The sequence below is a fragment of the Fusarium odoratissimum genome (assembly GCF_000260195.1).
Source record: "Fusarium odoratissimum NRRL 54006 unplaced genomic scaffold supercont1.14, whole genome shotgun sequence".
Lineage (NCBI taxonomy): Eukaryota > Fungi > Ascomycota > Sordariomycetes > Hypocreales > Nectriaceae > Fusarium > Fusarium odoratissimum.
In genome coordinates this window covers 702,299-728,254 of record NW_022158700.1, presented here as the reverse complement: position 1 = coordinate 728,254, position 25,956 = coordinate 702,299, and the positions used below count along the sequence as shown (strand labels likewise).

The 25,956-nt window shown below is 47.3% G+C and overlaps 7 protein-coding genes across 7 annotated transcripts; 5 read left to right on the top strand and 2 right to left on the bottom strand.

The window, feature by feature from the left end:
- Positions 1 to 1,742: 1,742 nt before the first annotated feature.
- FOIG_09085 (uncharacterized protein) lies at positions 1,743 to 6,180 on the bottom strand (the record flags this gene model as incomplete). Its single annotated transcript, XM_031209270.1, has 3 exons — positions 5,636 to 6,180; positions 3,568 to 5,574; positions 1,743 to 3,516 (listed from the first exon to the last, which is right to left on the bottom strand). Exons 2-3 carry the CDS (start codon positions 4,353 to 4,355, stop codon positions 1,743 to 1,745), a joined length of 2,562 nt encoding a protein of 853 aa, XP_031061307.1. The 5' UTR covers positions 4,356 to 5,574; positions 5,636 to 6,180.
- A 1,389-nt stretch (positions 6,181 to 7,569) lies between these two features.
- Positions 7,570 to 8,757, top strand: FOIG_09084 (uncharacterized protein; the record flags this gene model as incomplete). Its single annotated transcript, XM_031209269.1, has 4 exons — positions 7,570 to 7,929; positions 7,986 to 8,106; positions 8,160 to 8,443; positions 8,491 to 8,757. The coding sequence occupies 4 exons, from the start codon at positions 7,570 to 7,572 to the stop codon at positions 8,755 to 8,757; spliced, it is 1,032 nt and encodes a 343-aa protein (XP_031061306.1).
- A 2,482-nt stretch (positions 8,758 to 11,239) lies between these two features.
- On the top strand, positions 11,240 to 12,673 carry FOIG_09083 (uncharacterized protein; the record flags this gene model as incomplete). Its single annotated transcript, XM_031209268.1, has 2 exons — positions 11,240 to 12,332; positions 12,387 to 12,673. 2 exons carry the CDS (start codon positions 11,240 to 11,242, stop codon positions 12,671 to 12,673), a joined length of 1,380 nt encoding a protein of 459 aa, XP_031061305.1.
- Positions 12,674 to 12,880: 207 nt separating this feature from the next.
- Positions 12,881 to 13,060, top strand: FOIG_09082 (uncharacterized protein; the record flags this gene model as incomplete). The annotated part of the gene is made up of 1 exon (XM_031209267.1): positions 12,881 to 13,060. One exon carries the CDS (start codon positions 12,881 to 12,883, stop codon positions 13,058 to 13,060), a length of 180 nt encoding a protein of 59 aa, XP_031061304.1.
- A 261-nt stretch (positions 13,061 to 13,321) lies between these two features.
- FOIG_09081 (uncharacterized protein) lies at positions 13,322 to 15,916 on the top strand (the record flags this gene model as incomplete). The annotated part of the gene is made up of 2 exons (XM_031209266.1): positions 13,322 to 13,501; positions 14,906 to 15,916. 2 exons carry the CDS (start codon positions 13,322 to 13,324, stop codon positions 15,914 to 15,916), a joined length of 1,191 nt encoding a protein of 396 aa, XP_031061303.1.
- A 1,848-nt stretch (positions 15,917 to 17,764) lies between these two features.
- On the top strand, positions 17,765 to 23,020 carry FOIG_09080 (uncharacterized protein; the record flags this gene model as incomplete). The annotated part of the gene is made up of 11 exons (XM_031209265.1): positions 17,765 to 17,894; positions 17,957 to 18,336; positions 18,392 to 18,465; positions 18,527 to 18,827; positions 18,890 to 19,207; positions 19,257 to 19,431; positions 19,481 to 19,796; positions 19,846 to 20,113; positions 20,185 to 20,244; positions 20,297 to 20,626; positions 20,675 to 23,020. The coding sequence occupies 11 exons, from the start codon at positions 17,765 to 17,767 to the stop codon at positions 23,018 to 23,020; spliced, it is 4,698 nt and encodes a 1,565-aa protein (XP_031061302.1).
- Positions 23,021 to 23,864: 844 nt separating this feature from the next.
- On the bottom strand, positions 23,865 to 25,884 carry FOIG_09079 (uncharacterized protein; the record flags this gene model as incomplete). Its single annotated transcript, XM_031209264.1, has 1 exon — positions 23,865 to 25,884. One exon carries the CDS (start codon positions 25,882 to 25,884, stop codon positions 23,914 to 23,916), a length of 1,971 nt encoding a protein of 656 aa, XP_031061301.1. The 3' UTR covers positions 23,865 to 23,913.
- Between the last annotated feature and the right edge of the window lie 72 nt (positions 25,885 to 25,956).

The window sequence follows — 25,956 nt, the reverse complement described above, 5'->3', positions numbered from 1 at the left end:
ACATTTATAAGGCTAATTTGTCTCATTTGTACGGGAGTACATCAGTATGAAGCCAAGCAGAGCAGCGAAGCATAGTAAACTCTTTGTCACCACTTTAAAAGGCAAACAATACCGGATACCCACGAGTCAAAACTTTAACTAAACGCCAGCCTCATTTAGCATCAATAGTGAGGTTGGCAAATAGAGGATTGGCTTTTTAGGGATAACCTGTGAAACACTGATTTGGAATAAGAGGCAGATGAGCTGTTCCCTTTCTATCAGATAGACTCTTAGCACAGGTCCTCGTTCTAGTAATGATATTGTTGTCTATTAACAAATTGCGGCATTAGCACACCATCCTAGCAAAAGCCGATAATCACATTACTTCTTAGCCGGAACTCACCACTTATCGGGATTAGGTACTGAGGCAAAAGGACAACAGACGCTTGTCTTCTTGCCTGTAATACGATCACAGTCGGACTTATCAACTTTAATCTGTCGAGATTTACAGCCAGTTGTGCCGAAATGGTTGACAGTGTAATGGCCCTCTCTAAGCTCTACCCACTAGTTCTTGATTAAGTAATCTTTATATACGCTTATGCCTTTGGGATGTAGAACCGTTGTAAGCGTGTCAAGTCGCGTATTATCAAAGTTGATAGCCCAGATAAGACCTCTTAAGCCTAGTGAGTTAGGGTTAGGGTTAGGGTGCGCGGGCGCTGGCTTGCGCAGCCTTCTTGGATTTTTTTTGAAATTTGGATTATAGTGAAAAAAGGTGTGAAAAATAAAGTATTCAAAATCTGAAGAAATTCTTGCGAATTGAGAAAGATGTAATATGTAGAGGTTGGATTACGTGGTTACGGCTTCGACCAGTCACGAGGTTATGTCACCACCTCTTTAGAGGTGGGGAAAATAGCATTATTGGAACCCGCCGGGTAAATATTAATTGATGCATTGCCTCAACACATTTTTCTTGACTTTTTACGACGTTGACTTTAATCCGTGGACGGGCAATGGATTCAGGTCCCTGTTTTCATTAGCGTGGTTTTTATTTTGTATGGGTTTTCCATTGGATTTAGACCTTGTTATGACATTAATGCCTAAGTAGGATAGGCTAGCTGCGAAGATCTTGTCAGGTCCTTGCTTTGTGATGAGGTCGTCGAGTCGAGATGCCTTACGACCAGTTGTGACGACAATATCGCCTGACTCGAGGACCTTTTCGACCAGAACGCGGCCAACTCCTGGCGCAGTCCTGTTTTTTAGTGCACACAAATCGAACCTTCATTGCTCCTCGTGCTAAATAACTCCCTCGGAATTGTTTGATTGCAATCGCGGTAAGTAAAAATAAATCTCATCAAGTAATCGATATCACTAGCTACTGAAACTGACCACTTGAAAAATCAAAGTGCTTTATTTTGCGATAGCGCGAGGGAGTTACTGGTAAAAACCCTGCAACTAATAACAGATTGGCGATATGGCTGACTTTGGCTAAGCTGGGAGTGCTAGCCGTATTAGGAAATATAACGCTTCACTTGTACAGTATACTATTCTATAATAGGAAATGTAACACTTGATTGCGAGTTACTCTATTGCAATATACCATGATACTGCAAAAGCAATATTAATCCAAAAAAATAAAAAAATAAAGACTTGGGTTTTTATAGTCTCTAGACCAGGAAACTACATATAAGAGCCAAATTTAACTAAAATTTTGGGGGCGATGTTGAAAGCCTAAGTTGTAATTGCCCACTGGATTTTTCACTTAATCAGGAGCTAGAATGATGATGTAGCATGTCGATGATGGCCTCGTATCTTCGCTTGATGGCCTCGTGTCCTCGCTTGATGGCCTCGTGTCTTCGCTTGATGGCCACACCGAGTGGCGTCTGGCCAAAAATGTTATCTCTAGCCGCCACGTTGACCTTTCCAGTATTGAGAAGCAGATGGACGATGGCCTCATGTCCTTCTTCAGCAGCCAGCGATAGCGGAGTTCGACCAGTCGAATCTTGAGCATCAGGTTCAGCTCCTCCAAGACTTAGAAGAAGTTCTACAATAGCCTTGTGTCCATACATGGCGGCCCACGAGAGCGGCGTGCGGCTAAAGTGAATATCTCTAGTATCAACGTCGACTTTTCCCGTACGAAGCAGCATCTGAACAACGAACTCACGTCCACGCATGGCGGCCCACGAGAATATTGTCTGATCACTATCAACGTCTCTTGCATTAACGTCAACATTTCCTGTATCGAGAAGCATCCTGACAATAGCATTGTGTCCTTTCTCGACAGCCAAGCGCAGTGGTGTTCGGCCAAATTCATCTTTAGAATCGACGTCTACACCGCTCGAATTGAGGAGCAGCTTGACCCTGGCTTCCTGGCCTCTTTTGGCGGCCCAGGAGAGTGCTGTTTGGCCAAATTCATCTTGAACATTCAGATCGCATTTTCCCTCATTGTGAAGTAACTTGATTATAGCTTCATAACCATGCTCAACGGCGCATCGGAGCGGTGACCGACCTTCTCGATCTTGAGCATCAACATCGACTTTTCCCGTATTTATAAGGAGCTTGACGATTGCCTCATGCCCTCGCGTGGCGGCCCACCACAGCGGTGTTCGATCATACTTGTCGCTAGAATCAATATCGAGGTCAACTTTGTCGAGACATAGTTTGACAACTGTATCGTGCCCTTTCTCTGCTGCATAGGACAGCGCAGTCCTACCATCACTGTCCCTCATGTTAAAGGTATAGCAGCTAGACCCAAAAACTTGTACACCGTCCTCGAGCCCGAAAAAAGCCGTCAAATGCAGCCCAGACAGTTGTCTTGGAAACTTTTGACTATACCCCGGTCTCCATAGCGTCCATGCAAGATTTGAATTTATCAGGGCTTGGACCGATGCCTCTACTCTTGCAGTGGATTCGAGAAAATCAATGGCTGCTCCACTCAAAGTTTTGATGTCATAAGCATGGCTGCCCCAGTAACATGCCGAATAGTGATAGAACGGGTTCAACCTCATCCGCTCTTCAAATTCTTCATCCGTCCGACAGAAACCGCTCTCAAAGGCATCAAGTGACAAGTACGTCAAGCAGGTTGTCATAATATTAAACTCCGTGTTAGGTAATAATTCGTTCCTTTTATCAAAAAGATATTGTTGCGCAGTATAGTGATTAAGCCGAATGCTGTCGCGTTTGAGGTCCACTGTGATCAATCCAGCACATACTGAGACTATATCCTCAATAGGTACTATGTCTCCAGCATCTAGCGTTCGGTTGCCTTGTTTAGTAGCTAGGGCATGCTGAAGTTCTATTATCGTAAGCTGTCGCTTGACGCAAGTAATCCACGAGAGAACCTGTATCGCGAGCTCTCGCAAGCCCAGTTTTTGTCTACTGATTCTCTCCATTATATGATCATAGGCACCCGATAGTAACTTGTGCTTATTACCTCCATATGCCTGCTTTTGCTTCTGAATCTCTTTCAAGGCGCTTCTAACATCGTTCTCTGTTACCTTATCCATGAAGAAGTGAAGGTAAATATGGGCCAGGAGAAACCTATGCGTTTGTCAGCAAGCATTTACGTATCGCTTTTCACCGGGTTCCTACATTCCGTCGACTGCATCTGATATGCCTATCTTGATCTGTTCTTGAAGCCGCGAGTTAGTTTTGATGACTGGCCGAAGCGTTCCTATGTGTTTCTCGAGATACAGGGTGACATCATCCTTAGTCGCGCGAATTTCAAGGCAAAGAGTCTGCTGAAAAAACTTGGTGATGTCGGGAATAGGCCTTGATGTTGCGAAAAAGTTCACCGCAGTCCTGTCCTGGTATCTCAAGATTTCAGACAAAAGTTTGCCCCGACAATCATCAAGAGCTTGGCATTCGTCAAGAGCGTCGACAATAATGAACACCTTTGTATATAACTCAATCACATATTGTAAGGTTGCCGATAATTCCTCAACTAATGGACGTGTCGCATTCTTCTTATGCTTGCCATAAAGAGAGTTAACACTTTCTGGCAGGGAATGCCAGCCCCGGCTAAGTTGTTTAACCAGACTTGCCAAAAGATCATTAATTTTCTGCTCTTGCTCTTGGCGAAAGTTGCAGTAGATGTAGGCAATCCCAATGCTGGGGTTTTCGGACAATCGCGTGTGGAGATTGTTAATTACAATCGACGACAGTATCGTCTTCCCGGCCCCTGGGATGCCCGGACAGAACAGTGTCTTGCCGTCCGCATCAAGCCACTCTTGATACTCTGCGGATTCCAGAAACCATTGGCCAGTTCCTTGTTGTCTGTTCCCGAAGTAGTCGCTTTGTTGCCGGCCGTAGTCAACTGGCGTGAGCCAATCAAGAATCTCAGCATCTTCTTTTTTGTTCAGTTGGGCCCGGGTATGCATGGCGTTCTCTCGAATTGTAGATACAACATCGCAAACTAAACTCAACGTTAGGAGTCGTTGCCAATTTCATTTAAAAACTACTAACCCTGGCTAATTATGTCTCTCACTGGGTGCTCCCCGTTAATATCACCTGGCTGGATATATTGAAGAAATTCCTTCGCAAACGCTGCAGCTACTGCTGCAGCATGTTCCTGCCAGTCTTTATTCTTGTGCGAGTCTGCATAGTCGCAAATTCCTCGGATGACGATACACGGGAAGTTGTAGGCCAGTCCCGCCGCTTCCATTTCAACGCAAAGAACATGACCACCAAGATCCTTGGTAAGTCTGTCCCGGATGGTAGCGTCCTTAATGACCTGGTTACCAGATGCAATCAGGCCATAATGCACACGCATATCTCTGGGCTTCCTCCTGACAATTTGGGTCCTATCGCAGAATCGACAGCTCCCTTCTCCCTCCTCTTCGTCTCCACGGCCGGAGATGGCGCCGCCATCCGTGCTTTCGGTAACATGGCCGTAACTCGCTTTAAACAGAACATCCTTAAGTGAATCAGACCTTAGATACTTTGGCTCTAGTTTTGGCCATTTCTGTTTCAGTTCGTCTAGATACTCCTGTATCCTGGACCCCTTCATTTCATGCTCCGTCTCCAGTTTTGTCAAAGCCGTAAGCAACGAAATTGGTGGATTGTTCAGCGAGCCAGTCCGTTTGAAGCTGCCGCCTTCTTCCGCCTTGCCGAAGTCCTATTGGACTACCCCGGAAAACTGGCCTACTGGTGTGCTAACGACCACATCGCCGAGTCGTACCTTGGGCGGAATACCGCCGCTGACGCCAACCATCAGTCCGAACTTAATAGACGGAAAGGTGGAGACCATAAAAGCGGCAATAGTCGCTGCTGTATTATTGCCGATCTGTCCTTTGGGTAGGCAAGCTATGATAACATTATGACTACTAAAAGATCCAAGGGTATAAGTGTTGGGGTTGTTTGACGGCTTTGGGAGATCTGCATGTCTCTGGTCTAGCATAGCTGTGGCTGCTGTCTGCTCTTTGGGCAGAGCGCAAACCTATCCTACAGTGTATTCATTATGATTTCTGGTTTCGGTAGTTACTTGTGTAGCCATTGCGAAGGAACCGGCTGGGTCTTCGGGAAGACGAATGCGAACTCGGGAGTCAATCGGCTGCGGTCGGTTCTGTTCGATGCAGGTTCCTCGTGGCGCCTCGATAGCTACGAATTGAAAAAAGGCATCAATCGCCCTGGGTCTTCCAAAGGGAAAGTGCTAACTCGCCGGAGGAACAGTGGTTGATGCGACGATGCCGGAGAAGCGTTCTGAGCAGAAGTCGAAGATTCAGCCTTAGGCGGAGAGTGTTTGGGAAAGCCACACAGCCGCAGCCCAACGTTTATGCCAACCAACCACGTATTGCTTCCAATCCAGGATGCAGCCACGTGCGCATCCAAAGCTAATCGTTCCACCTTTTGTTTGGCTCCAACTTCAGCTGCCGCGGTGTATTTCAGACGCAAAAATAATAGACCAATGGCAAAAAGAAGGAAACTGACGAAATGCCCCTAGGACCGTCCTGTTGTGAGGGCAAGTCGGTCATTGGGGTCTTGGGGATGATCCCGTTGGGCATTCGAACGATTCAAATAGCGCGCAGGGGAAAGTATTGTACCAATCGCAAGAATGAAATGAATTGTCGATTAGATGGCATGAGACACAGTGAATAATTATCGACAACATAAATCAGCAAAGTACTGGCAGGGCGGAGCCAACTCGCCCGACTTCTCCACAGACCTCGCAGACCAGGGACGCAGGACAGCTGGCCCGCATTCCCGGTGGCCAATCGAGTGCAAATAAAAGACGGCGCAGGTGGTCATGCTTGAGCAGCTGAAGGGCGAGAACCATTAATTCATGTATCCGGACCTTATGCGGGGGGTTATTGGTACAGTAGCCTTGACAATGCAAGGTATCTCGGTCGTAGGTGGCTTAAAGTCGTACCTAACCAAAAGTCCACTATCTTTTACCAACTCCGAGATCACTAAAGTCCTACGAGGCCCACTATTTTACTCAATTAAGGCCCACTAGCCTACTTTTTAGCTCTTGTAGAGCTATAGCCGCCTTTGGTCACGAAGATACCTCTAAGGACGCTCATAGTAGGTAAATTGCAAGGAATGACGCTACAACAAGAACCTTTTTTAAGCCTCTTAAATAACCACCTTAGATCAATAAATGTAGCATAACTGGTTTGGCGCTATTACAGGTTTGCGTTTCAGGCAGCAATGGTTAAATGATAGCTAGGTAATGTGAGTTGAGAAAATGCCGCATCTGGTTAGGACTAAGCGATCTCTGCGGAGCGGGCCGGTCTGCCTAAAGACGACTTAATGCTGACATGGCGACAGCGTTGATTCGTCTATGAACGAATTCATTTCTTTGCTTCAGCTCGTTCTGGGTCCAGCTCCTTTTTCGGAGTTGTACATGTCCCTCAAATTTGCAGCCACTAGAAATATGCCACTGATGTGTCGAAAACTCGAGATTCTAGGTTATGTACTATCTGTCGGCATTATGCCCTTGTTGCATAAGTCCAAGTGATGTCTCCACCCCACTCAACATTTCTCCGTATCTTTATTCCTAGCAAGTTCTATCAGCCATGCTTGGTTAACCGTGTTTGGCACACCAGGGGCTAGTACACTCCAGCTTGCATGGCCGATTGGTGACCTAGACCTTCTTCTTGAAACTTGGCTGCAGAAATCCGTTGATGGTTTCTTGATCGAACTTGGTAACAGCCCGGCTTTCCGCACTTGTCTCTGCCACCACTACCTGATACGTGGCACATTCAGTTTTGCTCGTGACCTATTTGTATCTATAGAGGGGCACTTAGTGAAGCTGAATGCATGGCATCCGTGTCTTTCCAAAGTCCGAATCATGCTTCCAAAGCACATAGAGAAGGTGATGGCGTCTCGGAAGCGATATTGCCGATATGCTATATGTAGCTCCATGCGCGGTGACTGATTTCCCTCGTCAACGTTCCCTCGTGAGGTTTCCCTTGATGCCCATCTAGTTATCCAAGTCTTTTGCTGAGATTACAACCTCTTCTCACAGAGTATCAGACTTAGCCCATTGTCTTGAACGCCATCTTCAACTAGTCAACATTATACAAACGATATAAGCCTCCTCAATATGATCACCAGCTATGCTGGTAGCTGATTGTCCCAGCTTTACTTTCCATGCTTGAGAAAGAACTCGGCGTGTCATCATTTGAGTTCTCTTGCAGGGATATCTTGGACAGGATGCATGAAGAGAAGCTCGGCCACTTTGACTTGGAGAAAGTGTACGGCAAGCCGTCTTCAGTACTTCACTCTCTTGAAGCCTTTCTTGGAAAGATTGACTTTGATCGTCTTCCCCACTATCTTTACCGTGGCTCTATGATGGCTTCACCGTCTTCCACAGCAGCCTACCTGATTGATGCAACCAGGTGGGACGACGAGGCCGAAGATTATCTGAGACATGTTATGAGGAATGGTGCTGGTCATGGAGATGGTGGTATCTGGGGGAACTTTCCAACAACACATTTTGAGTGCAGCTGGGTGAGTGATGTGGTTCAACTTACCATTTGTTGACTATCCGCTAATCTTGTATGTAGATCCTAGCAACACTCCTGAAGGGTGGCTTCACTGTGAAACAAATCGATTGTGATGGCTTGCGCGGCTTGTCAACCATATTTGCCGATGCATTGAGGGACGAGAATGGAGTAATTGGCTTTGGTTAGAAATTCTTCAATTCTATTAGCATACCACAGAGGCTGACTATGATATAGCACCGCATTCAGCTGATGTCGATGACACGGCAAAAGTTTTTCTGGCGCTCAGCCTCATCAATCAACATTCCAGCCCAGATATCATGGTCAAGGTCTTTGAAGGCAAACATCACTCCACCACGTTTGGATCAGAACGTGATCTCAGCTTGTCTTCCAACCTTCATGTGATACTCAGTCTTCTGAACCAACCAGACCTGTCTCAATATCACCCCCAGATCTTGAATACAACCTTTTTCATCTGCCTATGGTGGTGGGATAGCGACTATTGCGTCAAAGATAAATGGGTAAGGTCTGCCTCACCCGTCGTAGAAGCAATCATTAACACTTCTAGAACTTGAGTCATCTGTATCCTACTATACTATACTTCTGGGAGAAGCTTTTCATCAGTCGGGAAGTGCCGAGTATATCTGTTCAACCATTGAAACACACTCGGTTCTCTTTGGCCGAAGAGGGCACTAATACTCGGAAATATTTACTGGTGGTGCTGGACGGATTTCTGTGGGATCTGAACAGCCAGTATAATGATGCTCTTGGAAAGACGGTGCTTCAAGGCCTACAGTACGATATTCTTCGAAAAGTGGGAGTTAGAGCTTTCTGAGAATCTTCATACGACAATAAAGCTGTTTACTCCTCTAAGGATATTACTCTGGGTGCATCCAGTCTTAGTCGTTCTTGATAAGGCGGCATCTATAAAGGATCTTCGCCTTCAGATCAACAGTCTTCCAACTAACTTAACCATGTTGAAGTAAAAGGGTTGATTGTGTTGTCGTTAGTTCTAAGTTACATGTATCCGAGAGGAGCACAGCTCCTTGCATAGTATCCACATCCCAGCCACCATCAGATCGGACCACCTTCGCCGCACTGTCTTAACAAAAAGTGCGTTCAGGCCACTGCTGAAGACAAGATCGCTGGAGATCAGTGGGAGGACGCCTGCAGGAGGATCGCTGAGGAAGGATATGACTGTGCTGATGGAGAGAGGAAGTGTTATGCCAATCCTGACAAGGTCCATGGCAGGTGCTAAGTATTTATAAATACTTCGAATATAGTATTAAGCGAGAAGTGCAGTATTGATTGTCGCTAAAGCCACCACAGTAAGACCTGAATCTCTATAGACTGGAATTTTCGAAATCCTTTTGGCTCTACTACTTAGTTTAAATACATTTCTTGCATATCCACTGGCTCTTTGCCATGGTATTCCACATACCCTGTTCCTGCGTACTTAGCTTGTTCATATCGAACTTATCGTTACCCAGTCTGTAACCAAACCTCTTATCAACACATCCGCACATAGCACATCCCAATCCAAGTGCATATGTTATCTTTGGTAGATCTCTTCTCCAGTCAACGATCTCTTCGCATATGCCATTGAAAGCCATCATCCCAGTAGTATATAACGGCCACATCGATTCGAGTGAGGCGGGTGACATTTTATGGGCCAGGAAGCCACCAAGTACGTATAAAGCGGCAGTATAAATAGCCAAAAACGAATTTAACAGTGTGAGGTGAGTAATAACTACTATACCTCGAATGGAGAGATGTCGTCGGAGGAAGTTGCGACTAAGAAATCGGAATAACCTCGTAGTGAGACGCTCCCATGTTGGAGAGAAGATAGTTACAAGAGTCTCTGAAAATAAAGACACCGCTATAAAGGTCGAGAAGTCCAAAACCCCTGGGCTACCTTTTGGATCCTTTTGCGTGTAGCTAGCTGCATTGTTTGGCTTTGGCGCCCGGAGACTTGAGCATATTGATACTATGAAAACAAAAAGCTGCAGATGTCGAGTCTTCCGAGTCCAAAAAAATGGCTTCTCATCCTTTTTGTCTTGTATCAGTGGTTCCTGAAGTGTGTTATGAGGAGTGTTGTTTTGAGTTGAATCTGGATAAGAGCTGACGGAAATTGTGCGTCTCACCGCTCCTTGTACCAGGTATATTCCAGCTGTTAATTGACCGCAAATGTGCATTTCAAGCAATTCCCAGAAGAGAAACTTGCGAAAGAAATATCGATGTCTTGATAAATGGCGGACAATAAGATAAGAACAAATAACGGAAAGTTGAAGCAAGTTTTTGTACGACTCATACTTGCTAGCTGAACAGGCGCCTGGGAATGCAAAATCGTGATCGAGCTGATCGTGGGAGTGGACCAGTGATTCTATCAGGAAATAGTGGTCTGGCGGGTTATCTTCATGATAAGGCCCAAGATCGTGGTCTGCTTGGGCACTAAGGTCGAGGAAACTTCTGCGGGACATGGCTTGCGCAAAGCCAGGAGGAGCAGGTATTGTGATATTTGTCGAGTTGGGGCAAGCCGGACTTAACATGTGTGTGGACTGGAACTAGCCGTTAACCCTGCAAGAGAATTTCATAGATTATTTCACATTACCTCATCCATGCAAAGAATCGCGAAGTCCTTATGAGCAGTCCACTTTGCGTACTGGCTAGCCAAAAGACTGCTCCAAAACGAGATGGCAGCAAGAAGAAGTGACAGAGTTCCAATAATCGTAGCCCACAGCTGCCAATTAATCGATAGCGATGATTTGCTGAACCGACTGAAAGCTTTCGACGGAAGATTGGAAAAGTAAAAGGCCGCCTGTAACAACCAGAGCCATGACACAACTGCTGAATTCCGGATCCAGTTGCTTGCATGAGCCCAAGCCAATCCCATCGTTAACATCGCAAATTGTCCTGGGTGATTCTCAGGGCTTTTGAGATCGCTTGTAGGTTATATAAATGAACTTCGTAAAGCAGTGCACTCTCACTCATCGATTGTAAGCACAGCGATAGAGGCGGCGTCGAAAGATTTTCAACCTTCTCTCTCTCTGTTGGGTATAGTGCTTACTTGACTCTGGCCAGTGATAGTAACTTGACTCCTTTTTGCACGGAGAGAAGAGGTAACTTTACGGTAATGAGTTTAATTGGCCAAATTTCCAGACGCCAGCTCTTCACTACCACTCCCGAACATTAATAATACCAACTCAGATTAAAGAAATGTTTCTATCCTATAAAGAACCTTCACATTGATTGAATTTTGACCTCATCACCGAAGCCTGCCATACGTGTCCCGATTAAGTATATCCTCCGTAGCTTTCATGGATGTCCTTCGTTTGATTGACAAAGGTGAGCTCGCAGGTCTCTTTGATGAGAACCTCAAGTGCAAGATTGGCCTATCTTTCTTCCAAGCCGTCTTCCGTATCGTCCTCAAACAAGGTGACAACGGAGCTTGGGGAGGCTTTCGTGAGCAAACATGCTACGCCATTCTGGCTCTTGCCCAGGCACGCCATGTTTGCTTCTTCACACACATGATGGACAGGCTTCAGAGCTGCATCGACCGTGGTGTTGCTTGGCTCAAGTCCTGCAGCATTCGTTCTCAGGACCTAACCTGGACGCCAAAGACGACATATGAAGTTGCATTTGTTGCTGAAACATACAAACTAGCGGCCCTGCAGTCGGCTAGCATAGAGGTCACCACTGCTACTGCTGGTCATAGCCTCACCTCGGCAGTTCCATCATCTAACTTGGAGCAATACATGCGGCTTGTGCGTAAGACTGCATTGTTCTCACCGCTGGATGAGTGGGAACTCAGAGCGTCGATTATTGAGTCGTCGTTTTTCGTGCCCCTTCTACAAGCCCAGCGTGTTGAGATTCACTCAAGAGACAATGTCAAGATCGAGGAGGACAGGTATCTGAGCATCATTCCTTTTACTTGGATCGGATGCAACAACAGAACCCGCACCTTTGCATCTAATAGGTGGCTCTACGACATGATGTACCTGTCTCTCCTGGGCTATCAGACCGATGAGTATTTGGAGGCTGTTGCTGGGCCGGTATTCGGTGATATCTCTCTGCTTCACCATACCATCGACAAGATTATAAACAACACCAGGGTGAACTCAGCCGGGACTAATGGTACTGTGCACAATGGAAATGGCCATCAGCACGAGTCACCCAACATTGGACAAGTTGAGGATACTCTCAGTCGCTTCACCAATAGCGTCCTCAGCCACAAAGATGTTCTGAGTTCGAGCTCTTGCGATCAAGACACTCTTCGCCAAGAGTTCAGAACGTCCATGCACGCCCATGCCACACCGCTGGAGGACAACAGCCGTTTCTCCAATCAGGACTCTAGCGACGTTTCTGCTTCCCCAGAGCAATCGGGCTTCCAATTGGTGAATAGCACAAGAGGTAGCCACGTCGCTTGCGCATACTGATTCGCTTTCCCCAACTGTCTGATTTCAGGGAATCTGCTTCAAGGCAATGACGCGTTCCCCTCTGTTCCTCAGAAGTATCTCATTTCCTCCGTCATGCGTCACGCTACAAACATGTGTCGTATGTACAACGACTTTGGTTCCATAGCTCGCGATAACGCTGAGCGTAATGTGAACTCGATCCACTTCCCCGAGTTCGCGCTATCCAGTGGAACGTCACAGAGTCTCGACGACAGGAAGAAGAGACTTTCACAGATAACTACGTATGAGCAAGCTTGTCTTGATCGTGCTATGGATCTGCAAGCAGTTATTCGATGAAGGAGCCTTGCCTTATCCTGTGGTAGGCGATACTCACGCTCAACTTTGGAAGAGAACCTCGTCCAGGGAATGCAAAAGGTAAGCCATATGACTTTCAGCTTCAGTCGTCTCTAAATCGCGCAGTATCGCGACTCGCCCTTCGTCCTGGCTGAATCACGCCCACCACTGCTCATCCTACCACTGTCTGTCTTTCATGAATGCCACAATATGCCAAATGAATGCATTTCCATCATTGCAGAGCATGAAGACAAGTTCCAGGGCAAGTACACCCATATCACTACTATGAGGCCTGAGATTCCCACCACAATTCGTCAGGACGTAACCCGCAATATGCCCAATATTATACTGGACTTCCAGGATGAGTTGACGTACGCCTCCGAGCAGTGACCGAGAACAAGCAATTGGACGTCTGCACCCTTGTACGAGATGATGCTAAGGACCGTGGCGCTTTTGAGTGGCAGAGCATTTGTTTGTTTGCCCTTGTGTCGTGACCAAGACTGGCTACAAGCCTCCGTAGGCTATACTGTTGACTGCATCTCAATTCGTGATCAGCTGTATACCTGGAGTCCTATACTCAGACTGCTCGTTGGTCCGTTTCTCCCAAGTGTTCGTTCTGTGCGAAGACATCTACGGTTCGCAGCGGACATAATGGCTCCTTTGATCTCACAAGCCTTACAGGAAGATGGAAAAGAACGTCGAACAGATGCATTTCCGACGGTTCAGACTGAAGGCCGAGATAACTTCATTTCATGGCTTCTTCGGCATGTGCCTGAGGAGTTTAGAACCCCAGAGCAAGTTGGACTGGATCAAATGCTGGTTTCATTCGCTGTGATTCAGACGACGACTATGTTTGATGCACCGCCACGTTCTTTTTCTGCTTCTAACCTAGTCGCCTAAAACATTATATTAGATTTCTAAGATAAGTTAATATATACCTTTAAGTAATAGCCTAAAATAAATAATTAAATATTTATGTCTTTATATAAGATAATTATTACAACCCAAAGGGAAGAGTGCTTCTATTATATAAACCCTATAAACCTTTTATTAATTACAATAGGACTTGTGCCTTCTTCCCTATTACATACTATAAGCCTTATTGATAGCTTACGAAGAGCTTATAATCTGACTTTTAATTTACAGGAAGCTAGACTTACTTAGCTATAAGCCACTTAAGTATATATATATATATTTATTTAGCATTAGATAAAACTTAGCTTAATAGCTATTAATAAGAATTTTTTATATTAATAAGGCTAATATATATTACTTAATTATTAAGAGATCTTATACTTTGCCATACTTCCTTTAATACCTTATATAATCTGTAAATGTAAACTTAGTATAAACTTGTTTTCCTGTTTAAAACCGTAACTAATATACTTTATGGATCTTAAAGTACTAGCTATTATTAAAACCTCTCTATATTAATAAGCCTAATATATATTACTTAAGTAAGAGTTATAATAATTTATTAGTTGTTAATAGAAATGCCTTATAATTCTCTAATATAAACTTAATATAAACTAATTTACCTGCTCAGAACCTAACCTGTTGTAAAACAGATAAGCTTATTGCAATGCTATTAGACAGAATGTGGCAAGACGATATGGCGGATAAGTGATCAGCTGAGCTGTTATCCTGCATCTAAGCGTATTGAAGAGTCAATACCACAGCTTTACTCCCAATACAACATTTCTGTGATGCGCTATGGCGCTTTGGTTTCACTTTACTGCAACCAATCACGTCCTCCACAGAGGCTCCAATCGGCAATGTTTGCCGATTAATTGCCCGCCGAATATTGTATCTCCTTAGTGACCAATCACCTCGCCCCAGTGTTTTGAGTTTGACTATTGCGCCTAATTTAGGGGGTTCCGGGAGCATGGTTAATAAGGTCTTGTTATGAGTCTCTTTATTCCTCAGCAGAAGGTAGGCTAAAGAAAAGTATCGCCATAAACAAAGAGCTTAAATTAGCTAGATCCCCTCATTGTAATTGCCTTAAATGTAATAAATGACGAAGATAACAGCAAGCTTAACAGCAGCGCGACCCTCGGCAGACAACAACATCCAGCCACATAAATTCTCGCACTGCGTCTCAAGGGCATGCTGGCTAGAGATGGTCGACTCTCAAAACAGGGGCGGAGTAGGATTATCGCACAATCGAGTATTTCGCCCATCGTACTCCGTGTTATCCCTGAGGCTGGCCCTCGCTCAAGCTAACGAGTCAGCTAGCAGTCTCCTCCATTCTCCATTCGACTCCTAAAGCACAATAACGGCCGAGACGCAGGAGCATCTCAACCCGACGACCACCAGCTCATGCTGCTCTTGCCCGCGACCTATCGCACCCCGTCTGATGACTTGGCTGCATCCAAACTTTATGTCATCGACTGTATAAATACAGAACTGGCCTTGCGGAGGTTGAACAGGATTTACGGCTGGCTGTGGATCGCGGGTCGGCTCGCGCCGCCTCGTGCGCTGCACTACCAGCTCCTGCTTAGTCGGGAGATCTTCATCACGGAGCAAATGGACATGCATCTCGTCTGGACGACAGGCCGCGTCTTCATCAAACCCATCCCGCGCTTCCTACTCGAGCCATGCTTCTGGACCAAATATCTTTCTTGTGGACAAGGATGCGATTGCTCTGTTGGCGAAGCTCATTCCCGAGGTAGCATCCAAGAATGCGAGGGTCGAAAGCTTTGGAAATGCGCGCTCGGGTTCCTATTCTCTTATGCCGCGCTCATCCCCCACGAGAGCGACTTCCTATTAGCGAAAGAGAAGAACTTGCTCGCGGAAGAGATCACGTGGCCAGGCTGGATATCTTTCGTCGAGCAACTTGACACGGAGCATATCTACCCAGATATCGACCCGCGATTCTATCATGGAGAGCTTCGTTTGAGTCGGTTAAACATGATATACCACCTGCTTCAGACACCTTTGCACGGCTACATGGCTTACTGGAATCAGTACGCCACCTTCTTTCGAGATAATCTTGCCTGGCTAGGCGGGACGACAGTCTACATCGCAGTTGTCCTGACCGCGATGCAAGTGGGACTCGCCACCGATACGCTCGCTCATAACGACGCCTTCCAGTTTGCATCATATGGTTTCACCGTCTTATCCATTCTGGGACCTCTGATATGCGCCGGGCTTATCGTCCTGACGTTCTGCTTCATTTTTATTTACAACTGGATAGTGACTGTGACCAAAAAAACAGAGCGGCTTCGTCGCATCCAGCGTGGTTAATCACGAATTCGTCATTTTACATCGTGTGGCTGACGCCAAAACGCAGGGGGGGTAGCCCCGTACACAATGGATTGCTCAACATCGTCGCGGCAGATGACTGGGAGCTGCCTTTTGGGCAAACTTTTTACCTGATGGGCTGCGACGGTAAGGGGCATTGCCTGCGCTATAGTTTGGGTTATTTTGATGACTGGATGATTTCTGAGCTTAACCTGCATAGTCACAGAACCATGACCTCAAATATCCCTGGTGTCATGAATTGACCACTTGGCACTTAGGGATACAAGAAGTTTAAGTCTTCAAGTCGCTTGTCACCACATAGCGGCCGCTTAATCAAAGCAGCTATTTAATTAGGTTTAGGCCAATACCGTCTGAAAACTTGATACGCCTGTGGTGGCTGCTCGTCGATGCATCTATTCACAGTGCTTGGTCACATGGCTGCGCCTGTTAGAGGCTTATGTACAGCCACATCAATGTTGTGGACAGCTGAAAGTCTCAGGAAGTTGGTAAAAGTGCAAAAGAGCAATTACGGTTTGTCTATTGGCCGGGATTATAGAGACATTGCCTTACTCGAGCTATCGGAGATGCATCTGGGGACTCCGGTGATGGTAACCCCGCCGTCAACCCTTAGCTCCCTACGGGTGAAGTTCCGATGCCGAGAATTTGGTGCGGAGCCTCGTCTCCGTGGTGAAGATCGACACAAGTGTGCCAGTACCTTTCATGCTTGCATTTTATTTAGGCATCCCCTTGTTAGGTACTAGCGAAGTCCGAGCGCAGGGCAAGGCCACTCTCGTGCATAGGAGAAGAGCAAGCCCACCGCGCACTTGCGGAGCACTCTCTCCGCACACACTTGCCATCGCCCAGGATATGGACTTGCTCGATTGTCACTTTCGGTGCGTAAGACGTGGGAAGAAGGTGTAGCAGCACAACGTCGGACAGGGATACATCTGGAACCTGTCCGCTTCCTTTGGGGATCAAAATTGAAACGGAGGCTGTACAGTGTAGTGTAGCCTTATTGCATTCAAACGATTATAGGCTTGAGGGCGAGTACCCGGATCTTGACCGTTCATGTCGTTCACTTTCGGCGTGCCAACGCCATGCAATATACATATTTGCCAGTCTTTCAACCGTAACGGGGCTGAGACCGCGTTCCGGGTCTGTTGACTCTGTCCGCCCAGCTGTGGTGGCCTATACAGGGCGGGGCATATTGATTGGTTCAGTAGCACCAAGAGCCAAACCCTACATCGGCTAATGGGGCGGCACGATTTAATGCGTCAGCCGCTATTCTTATTGTAGCCCGTGCTAGAGCGGGGGCTACCCACGGGATCTCCTTCAAGACACTAGACTAAGGAACCGGGGCTTCGACAACTGTGATTTTATCACTCTCCTTCTCTGCTTACTCTCTAAATAATTAACAAGAGCCAAGAGCTACACAGCTGAACCTCCCTGTGCGGATATTTCTCGGGCATCCACTCCGTTGTCTCGGTTCTGTCTCGGTTCTCTCTCCGGTCGTGTTCCATAAGAGCTCCTATCTTCAATGCTCCATTCCCTTCTTTTACTGGACGTACGCCTATAGCAGCCAAGAAAATAAGCCTCTCGTCAAGCTCCCAAGTTGGAGATGAAAATTTCCGACGTCGCTGTGCGAGGATAGTGAACCCATGGAAAAAGGACTTTCCTATATCCCTCGGACCTTTCTTTGACGGCGCTAATTTTGGCCCGACATCTGTTTGATCTTGGAGCTTTCGATCGTTTTGCTAGTTCGATCCTGTCTCCAGAAGCTCCCGCTATCGAATATTGTCCTGGCCAAAGCGCGCCCCTCCATCTACTATGGTCGAGTCTGGTAGCTCCACCATGAACAGCAACGACCCTCTCAGTCGCAAGGCAAATGGCAAGCCTCTCGTGAACCGCAAAAGTGCTAGTAGGCAGAAGCGAGGCGTCCTAACATTGACCTTCGGGGCCGTTGCAAGGTACATCTATCTCGGTGTGTCTTCGCTTTAATGAGCTCTGAGCTTCGTGTTCCGGCCGTTTACTCACATGAACAAGTCACGACGCCGCCATTTCACTCTGATAGCAAGATCATAGCTAATTGCCAACTCCCTAGGCTGGCAACATGGGTTGTCATCTTCTCCATCCTCTTCCGATGCCCCTCATCGCTTGAGGCGTGCGATGAAACCGCCCCGCGAGTCTGTAAACCTTACTTCCGTATTAAGGGCGCCGTATTATCCCATATCCTGCCCTACTGCCTTGGATACCTACCGACTCGGACAGCAAAGGATGTGTACCTTTTCAATATCTCGCAGCTTGTCTTTTTAACGGCCGCGATTATTTTTGCCCACCTCTGGCTACGGCGCCGACCCTCGACTACACGGACGTCACATCAACATGATCATGCCTCTGAGAGGCCACCGCCGGCTACGGAGGAGGTGAGTGATGAATTGAGCGACGAAAAGACGAATAAGATTGTTTATACCGATTCAGAGCCCTCGAAATCGAGCACCGTTCGAAGTTCTCTACCCTGATCCAGACAAAGACACTACGCCGGCCGAGGTAGAGTAGGTTCCCCGTTCTCCTGCAACCGTTCTTCGGCGCGAGGTTGCTGAAGACAGATTGTAGCATCATCGCTGTGCACGGTTTCGGCTCGAGTGTCGACTGGTCATGGAACTGGCGAGATAAGACCTCGCCTGGAACGTTGGTGAATTGGCTGAAAGACCCATGCATGCTCCCAGAAGTAGTACCCAAATCAAGGATCATGGTCTATAACTACCAGTCAAGATGGGGCGCCAATGGTCTAAGGATCAAGCTCCAACTTTCTGGGGAGGATCTCGTCCGCAGTTTGCACGCTTTTCGCAAAGGGCTGCAGAACCGTCCAGTAGTCTTTGTTGGACATAGCCTCGGCGGCCTCGTGATCCAGCATGTAAGTTCGGAGACATTCTCACCAGAACATTTGCTGATAACTGCCGTCTTTACTACGCATAGGCTCTCTTATACGCAGAACGTGAAGATCAATTTCGGTATCTTCCTAGATGCACCGATGGGTTTATAGCGCTTGGATCGCCCTTTCAAGGCATCAGGATGCCAGGAGTACGTAATTTCGTGTCGAGGCTGATGTTGCTAGTTGACTCTCTTCGCGGCCTGCTGGATACCTTGGGTTACGATGACCAAATTTTAAAAAATAAACTGAAAGAGTTCTGCGAGCTGCAGAAATCTAGGTCGATTCCGATATGTTGCTTCTTTGAAGCTCACGATACGGACTATGGATCGCGGCTGGGGCTGCCGGGACTCCTTCACGGAATGGTATATATCCACGATGTGGGCTTTGAATCAGTATCTGACTGACAGCCAGGTTGTCACGAAAGAATCCGCCTGTGTCCCCGGCTGGAAGTGTACGCAGGTTGAGACAGATCATCTAAACCTCATCAAATTTTCCGGCCCGTGTGACCAGTCTTTCTTGCGTGTTTCTAAGCAGATCTTGAAGATGTGCAGCGCATCGACGAGCGGGACTGACGATCGGACGAAGAGTAAGTCGACTGCCGCCCCTATTCCAATAATTAAATTTAAAAGTTCCAGTCGCGCCAAATTCTGTCAAGCCCCTCTCTCAGAGGGGAATTTTGCCATCCAGATTCAGAATAAGCCACATGTCAGACTGGACAAGAGGTTTTACCAACCATCTCGACTTTCTTCCGTCGTCCTATTTACTGAGTCCAGAAATATACGAGACTCAAATAGATGAGAGCTCGCTGGATCTTGTTGAAGGTCATTCTCGTGTTTTTCCGGACCCTGAGGCACCTTCAACGCAACAAAACCCGCCTAGGGATGAGAGCGTCCCACGGCCTGCTGGAAAGCCAATCCAGATTTTGCATGATGATAGTAATGCAAATATTGAGTATGTCTTTGTCATAGAATGGCCGCGATATTTCTAACTGTCGTTTTAGCATTGTAGCCGTGCATGGGCTTGCTGCAAACCCGGATTATGCTTGGGTTTGGCAACCAAAGAATAACCCTCCAGGTTGCCCCGGGTATCCAACGAAGCATTTTAACTGGTTGGGGGAGTTGCTGCCCCTTGAGTTGTCGTCGAAACAAGTATCCTGCCGGGTTATGACCTTCAACTACGATTCGAAATGGTTCATGAACGCCCCACAGCAAAGGCTGTCTAATATCTCGGACAAATTGCTAGCCAGTCTCCGGAACATGCGCGATAAGGTATGTATGTGCGACTCCGCATCCCTGCCTTCCTTGCAACAGTATTGTTAAGTGACCGCCTACACTAGCAGGTTACTGGCAGACCGTTGATCTTCATCGGTCACAGCTTTGGGGGCAATATTATTGAACAGGTTCGTAGCTGTCCATTATCTAACTTCCTCGGCTAGTATCAACTTTTGATAGGCGATCGTCTCCGCTTCCCGACATTCCGACTTCGCTGAGATCGGCGAATCTACTGTCGGCGTAGTATTCTTGGGTACACCTCATCGAGGGTGCGCCGCCGCATCCTGGGGTGCGATGATTACATCGCTCGCACCGCCTCAGTTTGATTGTGAAGATAGGATCTTGAAAGACCTAGAAGAGAACTCGAGTGCATTAGCAGATCGTCTGCATGACTTTTCTCGCTGGCTTTTTGTCGAGTCGGTGCCTGTTGTCTGCTTTTTCGAACAGCTCGTGACAGACTTGGCGTCCAGGTTAGGACCTGTAAGAAGGTTAATGTCGTGGCGTGAACTCGTACGTGTTTATGTACCCTTCCATGAGTACTTTTAACGAGCTTTCTAGATCGTACCGGAGAAAACCGCCTGCATCGATGGCCATCACAAGATATCTCTAGAAGCAGACCATTTCAAGATTAACAAATTCTACGGCCCCAACGACCCCTCCTTTAAGCTTGTCTACCCTGAGATCGAACGAATGGCTCGAGGTGCTCAAGGCATGCTTAAACACCGCCGGCATCCGAAAGCTATTCCAAAAGATGAAGGCGCTACGTCTGGTGATCTCCGAGCATGCCTGCAGGAGATGAGAGTGACGAATCCATTAGACATTCTGTCGGACATACGGAGTCAGAAAGGGACAAGAATAGGGCATACCTGCGAGTGGATACTGAAACGAGAAGAATTCTCCGCATGGGGAGCCAACGATAACTCGCGGCTTCTTTGCCTTATTGGCTCCCCTGGCATTGGAAAGACGATGATGTCCACCTTTCTCATAGAGACCCTCCAGGGGAAAATCGAGAAATCTCCTGGTAAAACAATTGCATACTTCCTCTTTGACGACAAGAACCAAGAGCGGAGAACGCCCACGGCAATGCTTCGAAGCCTTATCTGGCAGCTGCTACTGCAAAGGAACGAGCTCTTCCAACATATCCAACCAGACTTTAAGAAACATAAGAACAGTCATCTATATGAGTGCCTCTTTGAGAACCTTTCTGCTCTGTGGCGAATATTCAAAGAAATGCTACAGGATAAGGATACTGGTGAGATATTTATCCTCATAGATGGCTTGGACCAGTGCGACAGATCCGGTCGCCAGGTGCTCCTTCGTCGTATAGCGGAACTCTTCCAAGAATCACCAAAATCAGCAGGCAACTTGAAGTTTCTTGTAACCTGCCGACCTGAAGTAGGCGATACTAAGTACATGCTAGGCGGAATCGGTGTGTCTTTGAGGATGGGTTCTACCGAAGTCAGGGAAGATCTTACCGACTTCATAAATTTCAAAGTCGAGGAGCTCAGCAGGAGAAATAAGTACGGCTCAAGTCTGCGAACAGAGGTCAGAGAGGCTCTGTTAAATCAAGCTGAAGGTACCTTCCTCTGGGTGTCTTTGGTAATCGATGAGCTCGAAAGTACACCAAAGTATGAGGTCGCGAGTAAGCTTTATGATCTTCCCAAGGGACTCGATGGCATATATACGAGGATGTTGGGCAACATTCCGGAAGAAAGGCAAAACGATGTGAAATTTCTGCTATCAAGCATGGTCGCTGCGCGGCGGCCTCTGACAAAAAAAGAACTGGCGGCCTCGTTCGCATTTTGGAAGACCAGTTTAGTAGTGGGCGATCAGGATCTCCATGATTTCATGGATATATTTTCTTTATGCAGCTCTATTATTTGTTTTGACGTTATGGGCAACAACAACGAGTCTGCAACTAACTTCTGCCACCAATCTGCCAGAGATTTCCTACTGAACGACCAAGGTGGTTCTAGCAGAACATGGTATCATATGTCCCTGGATTCCGCGAATCTTCTCATGTTCCAGATATGCTGGCGATATCTTAGTGACTTATTCCCCAATGACAGTTTGGTCACACGCTGCTGGAATGAGATTCCTACCGAAGAAAGGAGGCAGGAGCTGCTATCTCACCTTCGCCGGCACTGCTTCTTCTCATATGCATTTAGCGAGTGGGAAGATCATGCGATAGCAAGTTATCCTGCCATACAAAATGAATTGCCTGTAGACATAGTCAGGGCGCCGATATTACGCGATATTTGGTTACTACGGATGGCTAGAGAAGGACACGGGCACGACGTGGTTATCAAGATGCTGCTCACTAGTGACGGTGTCTATGTGAATCCGAAAGACAAGGATGGTCGGACGCCCCTGTCGTGGGCGGCAGGGAATGGGCACGAGTCAATCGTCAAGATGCTGCTCACCACCAACGAGGTAAATATAAATTCGAAAGATAGCGATGGTCATACGCCGCTGTGGTGGGCTGCTGTGAACGGGCACGAGGCCATTGCCAAGCTGCTGCGCGTGGCAGAAACTGGGTGTTTGGACTTGATAAATGAGGAGCATGGTCGGACCCCAGCAGCGTCGCCTGAGGAATACTGGGGTTCGCTTGTTACACCTGAAAAGACCCCATCGTCTACCTTTGCCAACCTCATTTGCGCCATCTTTAATCATTTCAGCCATACAACTGCCGACATGCTCCAACCTCACGAGCTCTGCGAATTCATGCATGCGGCAGGCTGGTCACCACAAGAATTCCCACCAATTCAAGTGCTTCTGAGTGGGCATCCTGCCCCATGGAATGCTCTACACCAATGCGACGCCTTTATCACGAGTTGTTACAGGTTTTTTCCATTGGATCACCAGATGGGGACGCGTGATCTTGGCGTATCACCTACTATTTAGCGCCACGAGGGCCGCATTCGTCGGCGGGACCAATTTATGCTCGGAGTAGTGCGATCGCTAGTACCAGTAGTACCAGGTGGGATGCCGCTGCTGACACGGCGAGGATTTGAGCAGTACTTTATCTTTATGGCATTAGGGGGTCCCAATGATCTATTTTTCCGCCTTAACCACCTCCTGGGTGCCTTGGCTCCTCATCTCCAAGATCCCAGGACAGGTCGCCCGTTTGAGTCACATATCCCGCGCTCGTGTTTTCCTCCGGCTCCGTGTCCCGGAGAGCAGCAGTGGAGGGTAATGATGGAGACACAGGCGAGGCTGTGGCAAGAACAAAGCCCTGATAGATAGGCTGAATAGCCTCGACAGCATACGGAAGCCGACTATGTGCCATTCAAATCCGGAAACCGTTTTGATAATTCCGATAAGGCCGGTGTTAGATGTTGCTTGAGGTAATCGAGGTCCGTGGTCTGTCGGTAAGGAAGGCAATACCATAGCCGTATATGCCCTTGGTGCTATTTGGTCCCAGATAGTCAGTGTTCGGCGTTCCATTGTTACCTCATATACGTAAACCACGAGATTAAAGTAGAATAATGGCGACAAGGAATTTGGCTGTCCGTGCTGTATGGATTTTCAAGGTCGAAGTTGCCTTCTCTCTGTCAGATTGACTGCTCTGTAGATGCATTGGGAAATGGCTTTAAGGCGGTTATGTAAGCATCGATGTCTGGTAATAAGCAACCAGAGGTCATTCCCGACAATAATTGTTAGTGACACAGGGTGGCTCGTAGGGCTTGAACTGGTACATACCACAATTCTCTAGTGCTGATCTTACGCGATGGGACTCAGTAGTGCGCTCGATAGAAATAGATAAGAATGTTAAACTCCTAAAACGACGCCTCTTGTTACTTGAATTGTAAGTCTTCCCATTTTCCATCTGCCGTACCTAAGAGTTCCCCATCCATGATTCCATGCACATAAGCCTCCCCAACGATCGAATAACACTCTGGTCTATCCACATTCCCTCTCTTAACCACGAAAGGTACACGCCCGCCAGAAAGAAGTGCCACTTCGTCACCTGGTTGGGTAGATGGATGTGCGAGACCCAAGTAACCCCCATTTGTAAGAAACATTCTTCTATGCCAAGAAACATGGTGCATGGTACTTTCATAGAGACCACCATCTTGATCCAAGCCCTCCTTGCCGTGGTGACGATCCTGCAATAAGCGAACGACTGAGTCAATGCCAGGTGTCAAACTCGGGCTCTCCACGGCTGCGCTCTGAGTATCGGCCGAACTCGAAAAATGCTGCTGGAGTTCCTCCCGGGCCTGCAAAGCAAACGCAGCAAACTTGTAAACCCAATCTTCACTGACTGGGTAATGGCTTGTTCCGAGGCCGATATTCCCGATTAGCGTGCGCCAAAAGGCGTCAATCATAGAACCGGACTTTCCATTGATGATCGGGTACACCGCACTGAAATCAACCATGCTCGCCCACTTCTCTAAGGTGTCGTAGACCGACTGCTCTGCTATGGGACATGTCTTGGATATCTTGTCAATTTTGTATGCTGACAATGTCAGGGTATCTGGATCCGATGGCGAATGCTGAACACTGACATCTCGTCCTGCTGCAGCGGCATACAAGGTCAGGGATCCAGGTCGTGGTGGCATGCAGAGAATAGAGGCAACTTGATGTACGCTGTAGTCTGGAACCCAACTTGGAAGTTGATGAATCTGCCGAAACTTCACATCTTCGACACCCGAAAGAATGTCAAGGGAGCCTTGGCGGATGAGGTGAAGAGTGACATCTCGAAAGACTTCGACAACAGACTTTCCATAATCTGGCCTAAGTGCCGGTGGTAGCGCTTCTTTTCTCCCGCTCTCTGCTAGATTTATCAGTGCGAATATCTTGTCCACTGGTTCGGTAGCTTTGAAACGCCGAGTCGATGCAAGCAAAAGATCTAAGCTCTGATGCTCTCCTTCCTGATGTCGCGCACGACAGTTCATCATACCCGTAATAAAGCCTGCTGCACCAGAGACCTTGTAAATCTGGTGGAAGAGCTTGATCCAAGAACTCTCAACGAGGAACGTTGCAGCCCTTCCAACAACGTGAAATGGTAGCATCAACAGTCCGCAGAATATGGCTGGTTTCCGTGATACTGCAACTTCCTGGATGATCCAAGCTCGATGAAACGCGGATCGCGATATGAACTTCATGAGAGACGCCCATATTGGTGCATCATGCTCTGGTAGGCCGACACTCCTCATAAAGATAGGGTTGAGCAGAGCGCTGATCCCAGGGTGAGAATCTCCAGATTCAAGGAGATGAGTCTCCAGACGATCTAGAGATGACAGCAGATCTAAGACTGCCTCTGTATCCTCGTCCGGCTCGCCAACCCAAAAGAGATCCATAGAAGCACGCTGATAGATCTTACACATTTGCCCTATTTGCTGAACGCACTCATCCTTGTCCTCTTGGTTGATGCATATCTGATCAATCCAGATGATGCGCTCGCCGGCTGTTTCACGATAATTCTGGAGGAAATTCCAGAGATTTAGGCTAACGTTGAGGTATTTGTCGTTAATCAGCACAGGCCGGAAAGTCTTGGGCAGAGTCTCCTCGTGCCATGTATAGGATAAGGCAATATATCGGGGAGTTTCTTGCGCAGCAAGATCAGCATCAAACATCCTGCAGCGCAGGATATCTTGCCCCCCATTTGATAGGATCTGTAGTAGGCGGAAGCTGGTGGAGCTGGTGAGACTCTGATATGTTAATGTTGGTGCACCTTGAGGTATGTTAAGAGCTTGAGAGTCCACGCTTGGGAAGATCTCTGATGCGCTTATAGGTTCCCTCCTAGATGTAGACTGAGATGACATAGTGATAGACCTGCTTAAAGACTCTTCTGATTAGTTCTTCCACATGACTATATGATATGTTTATGAAGTTTC